We start from the raw sequence: 12346 nt of genomic DNA on the forward strand, positions 1-12346 counted from the left end.
GCGCCATGCTCTACCAATTGAGCTATGACTATGACATCCTGGCATTTAAATCATACTACTTCTTTTTTTTTTTTTCTGTGAGCGAGGAGCGGTTTTTAGCAGAGCTGTCGGAAAAAGGAGGTGGAGCGCTGGAGCAGTTGTGCACCGCTCTGTGAGAAAAGAGCTCAACTCCACTACTCTGACAAGAGGCTAGCGGCACACTACCACATTATCATCCGTACCCTCGTTGCTCAGGTGGTTGGCCATGGTGTCAAAGTGTTGTCTAAGGAGTGTCTGTGGATCTTCCTCTTCTTCCTCCACTCCAGAGCTACCTGTAGAACTCACCTGGCTCAGGGAGTCTGTATCTGCAGGGGGAGACAAGAGGAGAGGAGTCAGGGAGTCTGTATCGGCGAGGAGAGGAGTCAGGGAGTCTGTATCGGCAAGGAGAGGAGTCAGGGAGTCTGTATCGGCAAGGAGAGGAGTCAGGGAGTCTGTATCGGCGAGGAGAGGAGTTAGGGAGTCTGTATTGGCGAGGAGAGGAGTTAGGGAGTTTGTATCTGCAGGGAGAGGAGAGGAGTCAGGGAGTCTGTATCGGCAAGGAGAGGAGAGGAGTCAGGGAGTCTGTATCGGCAAGGAGAGGAGTCAGGGAGTCTGTATCGGCAAGGAGAGGAGAGGAGTCAGGGAGTCTGTATCTGCAGGGGGAGGAGAGGAGTCAGGGAGTCTGTATCGGCAGGGAGAGGAGAGGAGTCAGGGAGTCTGTATCGGCAGGGGGAGGAGAGGAGTCAGGGAGTCTGTATCGGCAAGGAGAGGAGAGGAGTCAGGATCAACAACAACACTATTTGACATAGATTTCGGACACAGCCTATCTTGCCTACTACTTACTAAAACTGTGTACTAATCATACTGCATACTACTTTAGAACGTACTATTTAGTCAAATCGAATGCAGTAAGCAACAAATATCAACATACTAGGCTCCTCCTACTGAGAATATCAACATACTAGGCTCCTCCTACTGAGAATATCATCATACTAGGCTCCTCCTACTGAGAATATCAACATACTAGGCTCCTCCTACTGAGAATACGTCATCTAATGCACAGTACAATTGATTCCCGCCATTCGTTCATTTTGGTACAGCGTGTCACCATATCTGATTATCATCTGTTGTCAAACTCAGGTGGGACATGTGACATGAAAAACAAATCTCTTCCTCAATAGCGTAAAGCAAATTCTACTAGATGAAAAGCCAAAATAACTATGAAATCCTGGCATTTAAATCATACTACTTTTTTTTTCTTTTTTTTAATCACATCCAATAAAATGCTCTATTTTCTCATCCCCCAAAAAACTATTTAGAACCCATTTATTTTTACACACAAACATTATTGGAGACGGCCATGGTGATGGAAGGGCCCTGGACTCAGTCTATGGTAGTATTATAGTAACAGAGTAGTAGTAGTAATACTAGTATTATAGTAGTAGAGTACATTATAGTAGAGTAGTAGTAGTAATACTAGTATTATAGTAGTAGAGTACATTATAGTAGAGTAGTAGTAGTAATACTAGTATTATAGTAGTAGAGTACATTATAGTAGAGTAGTAGTAGTAATACTAGTATTATAGTAGTAGAGTACATTATAGTAGAGTAGTAGTACATATACTAGTTTTACCATCCTATGGCTAGAGTAGTAGAGTAGTATTAGTATTGTAGTAGAAGAATAGTAGTATTATAGTAGTAATATTATAGAGTAGTAGTACAGTAGTATTAGTATTATAGTAGCATATACTAGTTTTACCATCCTATGGCTAGAGTAGTCGAGTAGTAGTAGTAGTAGTATTAGCAGCAGTATTAGTATTAAAGTAGTAATATTAGCAGCAGTAGTAGTATTATAGTAGTAATATTATAGAGTAGTAGTAGTATTATAGTCGTGTAGTGGTAGTAATAGTATTATAGTAGTGTAGACTAGTCTTACCATCCTATGGCTACAGCAGTAGTATTGTAGTAGTATTAGTATTATAGTAGTAGTTGCGTATACTAGACCTACCATCCTGGGGTTGGTCCTGGCTCTCTGCAGAACCAACACAACAGGCGCTGTCTGGACTCAGCTCCTCCTCTCCTCCCCAGCCCCGCTGCTGCTGGTGCTGCTGGCCAAACTCACTGCACACACACACACACACACACACACACACACACAGAGGAGACCCACACACACACACACACACACACACACAGAGGAGATCCACACACACACACACACACACACACACCAGGCATGCGTGCAAACATGTTTTAAAGGTATCGGTGTTGAAGCCACTATCCTGGCGTTGCAAGCACCATGCTCTACCAAGTGAGCTACAGAGGACCACCAGATATATACACAGCAGCATCACACATCATCATCACACAGCATCATCACACAACCTATAACAACCTCATACACACAGCATCCCTACATAAATACAACCTCATACACACAGCATCCCTACATAAACACAACCTCATACACACAGCATCCCTACATAAACACAACCACATACACACAGCATCCCTACATAAACACAACCACATACACACAGCATCATCACACAACCTATAACAACCTCATACCCACAGCATCCCTAAATAAACAACCACATACACACAGCATCCCCACATCAAACTCATTTTGAGAGAACAGTAAATAGATTTCCAAGCAGACCGATCCACTCTCGCTCACCCCTCTCTTCCTCCAGTGGACAGCGTGGTGCTGTTGGCAGGGTAGAGGATGTAGCTACTCCTCTCTGGAGAGCTGAGGCCTGGACCAAACATGTCGTCACTGTCCGGTAGGGCCAGGAACCCAGGCCTCTGAAGAGACCCAGAACCCTAAACAACAACAACAACAAATATGTAAATGTAATGTTTGTCTGGACTGATTGGCAACAATATAGAACCATCGACATACCACTTCTGAGATAAAAAAAATAAAAAAAAAGATTTGTGCGTAAAGTATCTCTTTAAACAGACCTGGTCTTCGTCGTCCTCCACCACATCTTCCTCCTCCACCACCTCTTCCTCCTCCTCCATCACCACCTCTTCCTCCTCCTCCATCACCACCTCTTCCTCCTCCTCCATCACCACCTCTTCCTCCTCCTCTCCCAGCAGGCTGTCCAGGCTCTGAGGGTGGAAGTATGGATCTTCCTCCTCCTCCTCCTCCTCCTCTCCTGGTCCCTCTGCTCTCCGGGGGGTGGGGGAGAGAGGGCGCTGCAGGCTGTGTGTCTCCAGGACAGAGCGGATGGCCAGGGGGTTGCGCTGCTCTGCCCAGCGCCCGCGCGGCTGGAGGGGGGCTGGCTGGAGCTCGGCGGGGAGAGCAGCGGTGCCTGCTGCAGGACCCTGACATAACAGAGAGACCATCTCAAATGACAAAAGGCTCTGTTAAAGTGCACTACATAGGGGATAGGGTTCCAATTGCAACATAGCCATAGAGGCAACATCTAACCATTAGAGTGAGGGAACCACCACAAGACTGAGTCACATCACTTAACATACAGCTACAGTCCTTCAGAAAGTATTCATACCTAGTGGGGTTGAAAAGTAATAAAGGGGAGTATATATATATAAAAAAACAAAAAATAAAAATAAAAAAAACATGGGGGATTGGAAGTGATGCAGACAATTACATTGATAGAAGATACAATCTATCTGCAATATTAAGCTGATCCATCCCCCCAAAATAATTATAAAAAAATAAAAAAATAAAATAAATAACATTAAAAATAAAAAGTATTCATACCTCTACTGAACATACAGCTAGTGCCATTAGAATGTATTCATACCCCTCTACTGAACATACAGCTAGTGCCATTAGAATGTATTCATACCCCTCTACTGAACATACAGCTAGTGCCATTAGAATGTATTCATACCTCTACTGAACATACAGCTAGTGCCATTAGAATGTATTCATACCTCTACTTAACATACAGCTAGTGCCATTAGAATGTATTCATACCCCTCTACTGAACATACAGCTAGTGCCATTAGAATGTATTCATACCTCTACTGAACATACAGCTAGTGCCATTAGAATGTATTCATACCCCTCTACTGAACATACAGCTAGTGCCATTAGAATGTATTCATACCTCTACTGAACATACAGCTAGTGCCATTAGAATGTATTCATACCCCTCTACTGAACATACAGCTAGTGCCATTAGAATGTATTCATACCTCTACTGAACATACAGCTAGTGCCATTAGAATGTATTCATACCCCTCTACTGAACATACAGCTAGTGCCATTAGAATGTATTCATACCCCTCTACTTAACATACAGCTAGTGCCATTAGAATGTATTCATACCTCTACTGAACATACAGCTAGTGCCATTAGAATGTATTCATACCTCTACTGAACATACAGCTAGTGCCATTAGAATGTATTCATACCCCTCTACTTAACATACAGCTAGTGCCATTAGAATGTATTCATACCCCTCTACTGAACATACAGCTAGTGCCATTAGAATGTATTCATACCCCTCTACTGAACATACAGCTAGTGCCATTAGAATGTATTCATACCCCTCTACTTAACATACAGCTAGTGCCATTAGAATGTATTCATACCTCTACTTAACATACAGCTAGTGCCATTAGAATGTATTCATACCCCTCTACTTAACATACAGCTAGTGCCATTAGAATGTATTCATACCCCTCTACTTAACATACAGCTAGTGCCATTAGAATGTATTCATACCCCTCTACTGAACATACAGCTAGTGCCATTAGAATGTATTCATACCTCTACTGAACATACAGCTACAGTACTTCAGAATGTATTCACACCCCTCTACTTATTCCACATTGTGTTACAGCCTGAATTCTAAATGGATTAAATATATTTTTTTCACCTCACCCATCTACACACAATACTCCATAATGAAAAAGTTAAAATATGTTTTTACAAATTCTGGCACATTTATTGAAAATTAAATACAGGAATCTAAGTTGCATAGGTATTCAAACCCCTGAGTCAATACATGTTTTTATGTTTTATTATTTTTATTTTACCTTTATTTAACTAGGCAAGTCAGTTAAGAACAAATTCTTATTTACAATGACGGCCTACACCGGCTAAACCCGGGCCGACGCTGGGCCAATTGTGCGCCGCCCAATCACGGCCGGATTGTGATACAGCCTGGAATTTAACCAGGGTCTGTAGTGACGTTTCCCAGTTTTGAATGTTCTAAATCATATAGTGTAAGAACACTTTTAAAGCCTCAAAGGATAAGATGATCCAACTTTCAAAAGGACTCCTTTTCGGCTAGCCACAGCAGTCAACTAGCTAGCCGGCTGTTTAGCTTTCTAACACGTTCACTCATTTATTTCTAAAGGATTAACAAGCTAGTTAGCTAACGTACCACATGTTCTTGTCAAACTGTCAACAGAGTAGCTGGCAAGCAACAAGATGTGCCGATTAAGTCTAAAAACCACTGGAGGGAAAATAAAATCAGATTTGACCGTTCAGACAATCAGATTTATATCTGACTTCAAACCACCTACGAAGGTGGTTTGAAATGCGGCTTGAAATATCCGATTCCATGTGCGTTTTTGGCTGTTCAGACTGCAGGAAAAAGAAAAGATTATATATGGAAATAAATAGGATTTGAGACAGTTCAAACTGCCAATGTGAACACGACTTAACAGCATTGCACACATTGATTGTACATTATTTGCCCATTATTCTTTTCAAAATTCTTCAAGCTCTGTCAAATTTGTTGTTGATCGTTGCTAGACAACCATTTTCAAGTTTTGCCATAGATCTTCATGCAGCTTTATACAGTAAAGCCAGGCCCAACCAATCAGAATGAGTTTTTCCCCACAAAGCCGGATGTAGAGGTCCTGGGCTGGTGTGGTTACACATGGTCTGCGGATGTGAGGCCGGTAGGACGTACTGCCAAATTCTCTAAAACGACGTTGGAGGCGGCTTATGGTAGAGAAATTACCATTCAATTCTCTGGCAACAGCTCTGGTGAACATTCCTGCAGTCAGCATGCCAATTGCATGCTCCCTCAAAACTTGAGACACCTGTGGCATTGTGTTGTGTGACAAAACTGCACATTTTAGAGTGGCCTTTTATTGTTCCCAGCACAAGGTGCACCTGTGTAGTGACCATGCTGTTTAATCAGCTTCTTGATATGCCACACCTGTCAGTTTTATGGATTATATTGGCAAAGGATAAATGCTCACTAACAGGGATGTAAACAAATTTTTGCACAATTTTAGAGAAAAAAGCTTTTTTGCGTATGGAACATTTCTGGGATTTTTTATTTCAGCTGATGAAACATGGGCCCAACACTTTAAATGTTGCGTTTATATTTTTGTTCAGTGTAAGTCAAAACTAACTCGGCCACTCAGGAACATTCACTCTCTTCTTGGTAAGCAACTCCAGTGTAGATTTGGCCTTGTGTTTTAGGTTATTGTCCTGCTGAAAGCTGAATTCATCTCCCAGTGTCTGTTGGAAAGCAGACTGAACCAGGTTTTCCTCTAGGATTTTTCCTGTGTTTAGCTCCAGTCTGTTTCTTTATTATCCCGAAAAACTCCACAGTCCTTAACGATTACAAGCATACCCATAACATGATGCAGCCACCACTATGCTTAAAAATATTGAAAGTGGTACTCAATGTGTTGTATTGGATTTGCCCCAAACATAACACTTTGTATTCAGGACATAAAGTGAACTGCTTTGCCACATTTTTTGCAGTTTTACTTCAGTTTATTTAGTAAAGGCTTCACTCTGTCAATTAGGCTAGTATTGTGGAGTAACTACAATGTTGTTGATCCATCCTCAGTTTTCTCCTATCATTAAACTCTGTAACTGTTTTAAAGTCACCATTGGCCTCATGGTGAAATCCCTAAGTGGTTTCCTTCCTCTCCGGCAACTGAGTTAAGAAGGACGCCTGTATCTTTGTAGCGGCTGGGTCTATTGAGACACCATCCAAAGTGTAATTAAGAACTTCATCATGCCCAAAGGGATATTCAATGTCTGCTTTTTTTATTTTTTACCCATCTACCAATAGGTGCCCTTCTTTCGAGGCATTGGAAAACCTCCCTGGTCTTTGTGGTTGAAATTCACTGCTCGACGGAGGAACCTTACAGATAATTGTGGGGTACAAAGATGAGGTAGTCATTCAAAAATCATGTTAAACACTATTATTGCACACAGAGTGAGTCCATGTAACTTATTATGTGACTTGTTAAGCACATTTTTCCTCCTGAACGTATTTAGTCTAGCCACAACAAAGGGGATGAATACTTATTGACTCAAGACATTTAAGCTTTTCATTTTTTATAAATTTGTACACATTTTGAAAAATAGAATTCCACTTTGACATTACGGGGTATTGTGTGTAGGCCAGTGACTTTCTTGTTGATGAAATGTAATACATTTTAAATTCAGGCTGTAACAACAAAATGGGGAAAAAGATCAAGGGGTGTGAATACTTTCTGAAGGCACTAGCTGGGGAAGCTGATGCTCAATTCTATAAAACGGTTTATATTCTATGTCTTAATCTTATCCAGACTACTATTAAGACAATTCCCAGGAGACATTGGTCTATCAGGGCTATTCAATTCCGGACATGGAGGGCCAAAACATTTCTGGTTTTTGTTTCTACTGGTAGTTAATTGAAGGAGAGGATGAAGACCAGAAGTGTGGGCCCTGCAGGACCGGAGTTGGGCAGCCCTGATATAGACTATATGGTCCCGTCAGACTCACCAGTTTCCTGGCCCACATGGGCAGTTTGCCGTTGGTCTGTAGAACCATGGGGTCTAGAGAAAGAACGTCTGGAGGAGAGACTGTTAAAACATTGATTAAGCCAAAGTCTGTTGCAAATTCGAACAGTTTCCCCTATCTCTGAGCTTGTGGCATGGAGAGTCATTGTTATTCGCAAATTGAATTTCTGAATTCATTCACATTCCTGATTCAATTCCACACTCTTATGTAATCTCTGTAAATTAATATGAGTGGTCTTACCGTGAGTGATGTCACATCTAGCTGGAGTCCTGGGGTCATCTTCCTCTTCCTCTTCTGTCTGGGGGAGGCAGCCGAACGGCACAGTGATGAAGGTCTCTCTCCTGGACACACAGAAACAGACACTTCACACACACCGACCGACACACACCTCACTCACCCACCCACAGACACCTCACACACCCACCCACAGACACCTCACACCCACCCACAGACACCTCACACCCACCCACAGACACCTCACACCCACCCACAGACACCTCACACCCACCCACAGACACCTCACACCCACCCACAGACACCTCACACCCACCCACAGACACCTCACACCCACCCACAGACAGGCTGTCTGTCACCAGATAACTTCTATAGAGCAGTGCCTTTACTAGAACTGAGAATGACCGATTCAAAATCAGGCAAGGTTATAAAATGGAACAAATTAGCATTAGTTCTCAGCTCTAGTCTAAAGTAATAGCTGTGGTAGAGGGAATGAACTGGAGAGACTGAGGGGCTGTCGAAGTACAGGTTTTTCTGACCATGTGAAATGGTCCTGGTCCTGGTGCGCCTGGCACCTACTACCATACCCCGCTCAAAAGGGACAAATGTTGTCTTGCCCAGTCACCCTCTAAATGGCACACATACACAATCCATTTCTCAATTGTTGTCTCAAGGCTTAAAGATCCTTTGTGCGTCAATATAACATAATCAAAATCCGTCAGTTTAAGCTAGTGATATCAGGTTTCTTTGCGTCTCAATCCAGATGCGGAAGGCCGACATAGGTAGTGGAAGGTGGCCGAGCTACAGCGGTGTTCGTCAGACCATGGAGACATCCTGAAAATCAGTCTTCTCACGAAAACGTCTGTAGCGTCCGAATGGTTTGGCCTAAAAACTATTAAGACCACTCTATGGAAAGGGGAGACTCTCACGAACACGATGTTGGTTACTGAACGGTTTTCTGAACCACGCCCCTACTATTATTATTATTTTATTTTTTAAGGTATCTGTGACCAACGGATGCATATCTGTATTCCCAGACAAAAAATATAAAAAGCTGAGTTATGGATTTCACGACTGGGAATAGAGATATGCATCCGTTGGTCACAGATACCTTTAAAAAAAAGAAGGGGCGTGGATCAGAAAACCAGTCAGTATCTGTTGTGACCACCATTTGCCTCATGCAGCGTGACACATCTCCTTCGCATAGAGTTGATCAGGCTGTTGATTGTGGCCTGTGGAATGTTGTCCTGTGGATGTGCGAAGTTGCTGGATATTGGCAGGAACTGGAACACGCAGTCGTACACGTCGATCCAGAGCATCCCAAACATGCTCACAAGGTGACGTCTGGTGAGTATGCAGGCCATGGAAGAACTGGGATAGCTTCCAGGAATTGTGTACAGATCCTTGTGACATGGGGCCGGGCATTATCATGCTGAAACATGAGGTGATGGCGGCGGATGAATGGCACAACAATGGGCCTCAGGATCTCGTAACGGTATCTCTGTGCATTCAAACTGCCATCGATAAAATGCAATTGTGTTCGTTGTCCGTAGCTTATGCCTGCCCATACCATAACCCCACCGCCACCATGGGGCACTCTGTTCATAACGTTGACATCAGCAAACTGCTCACTCACCCACACGACGCCATACACGTTGGTCTGCGGTTGTGAGGCCGGTTGGACGTACTGCCAAATTCTCTAAAACGAAGTTGGAGGTGGCTTATGGTAAAGAAATGAACATTCAATTATCTGGTAACAGCTCTGGTGGACATTCCTGCAGTCAGCATGCCAATTACACGCTCCCTCAAAACTTGAGACATCTGTGGCATTGTGTTATGTGACAAAACTGCACATTTTAGAGTGGCCTTTTATTGTCCCCAGCACAAGGTACACCTGTATATTGATCATGCTGTTTAATCAGCTTCTTGATATGCCACACCTGTCAGGTGGATGGATTATCTTGGCAAAGGTGAAATGTGTACTAAAGGGGATGTAAACAAATGTGCAGATTTGAGAGAAATAAGCTTTTTGTGCGTAGGGAACATTTCTGGGATCTTTTATTTCAGCTCATGAATCATGGGACCAACACTTTACATGTTGAGTTTATATTTTTGTTCAGTGTATATACCTGATAACATGCTCCTTTGTCGGGGCTCTGGCAGTAGTCTTTACTCCAGCTGTCTGTTTCCTCTCAGCCAGCCTCTTCCTCATAGAGTTAGTCATCTGGGAGTCCAGCCTCCACAGGAACACACAGCTAGAGACATTTACATTTTAGTCATTTAGCAGACGCTCTTATCCAGAGCGACTTACAGGAGCAATTAGGGTTAAGTGCCTTGCTCAAGGGCACATCGACAGATTTTTCACCTAGTCGGCTCGGGGATTAGAACCAGCGACCTTTCAGTTACTGGCACAACGCTCTTACCCACTAAGCTACCTGCCGCCCCAGAGAGACAGACAAACACAGAACACAACTGAAACTAACTGTATCCGGAAAAACAGCCTCAGAAGGATATGGTAGGGCAGTGTTTACTCTGTCATTGTAAAAAAGGAAGGGCACCTGTTGCCCACTGCCTAAAATAGTTTGGCTAAGGAGCATGTTTACCTGTCTCCAGATACGGTGATGAGGTGTCTGCAGTCCTGGCTGAACCTCATCCCAGTTACAATCTCTACGGAGAAGAGGAGGAGTCAGAGGGTCAGAGGGCACCAGAGACGGGAGGAGGAAGAGGAGGAGTCAGAGGGTCAGAGGGCACCAGAGACGGGAGGAGGAAGAGGGTCAGAGGGCACCAGAGACGGGAGGAGGAAGAGGGTCAGAGGGCACCAGAGACGGGAGGAGGAAGAGGAGGAGTCAGAGGGCGACGGGAGGAGGAAGAGGAGGAGTCAGAGGGCACCAGAGACGGGAGGAGGAAGAGGAGGAGTCAGAGGGTCAGAGGGCACCAGAGACGGGAGGAGGAGGAAAGAGGTGAGGAAGAGTAGAGCTACCTGAGTGACCGAACAAGGTGGCCACACACTCTCCTGACTCATAGTCAAAGATACAGATGCTCTTATCAGAGCAGCTTGTTGCTAGGTAGATCCCAGCGGGGTCCATCTGAACCTAGTTGCACAAAATGACAACAAACCATGGAATAAGAAACATTGACATACAGTAGAAAGCTAATATGACATTAGACAGGTTTGTCCCATTAGTTAAATAGCGATGTCTCCGCTCACCTTCAACAGTGTTCCGTCGTCACTTGTAGAACCTTTGAAACACTTCTTCATCTTGCCACTCTTCACGTTGTACACTCTACACAGGGGTCAAGGTTAGGAACACTCTACACAGGGGTCAAGGTTAGGAACACTACACAGGGGTCAAGGTTAGGAACACTACACAGGGGTCAAGGTTAGGAACACTCTACACAGGGGTCAAGGTAAGGAACACTCTACACAGGGGTCAAGGTTAGGAACACTACACAGGGGTCAAGGTTAGGAACACTCTACACAGGGGTCAAGGTTAGGAACACTACACAGGGGTCAAGGTTAGGAACACTCTACACAGGGGTCAAGGTTAGGAACACTCTACACAGGGGTCAAGGTTAGGAACACTCTACACAGGGGTCAAGGTTAGGAACACTACACAGGGGTCAAGGTTAGGAACACTCTACACAGGGGTCAAGGTTAGGAACACTCTACACAGGGGTCAAGGTTAGGAACACTCTACACAGGGGTCAAGGTTAGGAACACTCTACACAGGGGTCAAGGTTAGGAACACTACACAGGGGTCAAGGTAAGGAACACTCTACACAGGGGTCAAGGTAAGGAACACTACACAGGGGTCAAGGTTAGGAACACTACACAGGGGTCAAGGTAAGGAACACTCTACACAGGGGTCAAGGTAAGGAACACTACACAGGGGTCAAGGTTAGGAACACTACACAAGGGAGGCCATGAAGGCTAGATTCAGCCGTGGGCTGATTCTTTTCTTAAGGGGGCCGGAACATAATTACAAATAATGTGTTGACTAAATTGACTGCAAGAAGCCCAAACGGATATAACATTTCACTAAAACAATGACTTTAAACCTTGCTTACATTTGTATACGATCACATACAGAGTGTACAAAACATTAGGAACACCTGCTCTTTCTATGACAGACTGACCAGGTGAATCCAGGTGAAAGCTATGATCCCTTATTGAGGTCACATGGTTAAATCCACTTCAAATCAGTGTAGATGAAGGGGAGGAGACAGGTTAAAGAAGGATTTTAGTGCTTTGAGACAGTTGAGAAATAGATTGTGTATGTGTGCCATTCAGAGGGTGAACGGGCAAGACAAAATATTTAAGTGCCTTTGAACGGGGTATGGTAGTAGGTG

General features: G+C 43.8%; 1 protein-coding gene across 1 annotated transcript in view; it reads right to left on the bottom strand.

The window, feature by feature from the left end:
* Positions 1–12346, bottom strand: part of wdr62 (WD repeat domain 62) — a 67550-nt gene that overhangs the window by 10473 nt on the left and 44731 nt on the right. Inside the window, 10 exon segments of the mRNA XM_045220934.1 lie at positions 222–344; positions 2027–2139; positions 2699–2844; positions 2986–3351; positions 7745–7824; positions 8003–8103; positions 10126–10251; positions 10600–10663; positions 10977–11088; positions 11205–11280. Coding sequence (XP_045076869.1) covers positions 222–344; positions 2027–2139; positions 2699–2844; positions 2986–3351; positions 7745–7824; positions 8003–8103; positions 10126–10251; positions 10600–10663; positions 10977–11088; positions 11205–11280 — 1307 coding nt within the window.

Source organism: Coregonus clupeaformis, chromosome 6, assembly GCF_020615455.1.
Source record: "Coregonus clupeaformis isolate EN_2021a chromosome 6, ASM2061545v1, whole genome shotgun sequence".
NCBI classification, from domain to species: Eukaryota; Metazoa; Chordata; class Actinopteri; order Salmoniformes; family Salmonidae; genus Coregonus; species Coregonus clupeaformis.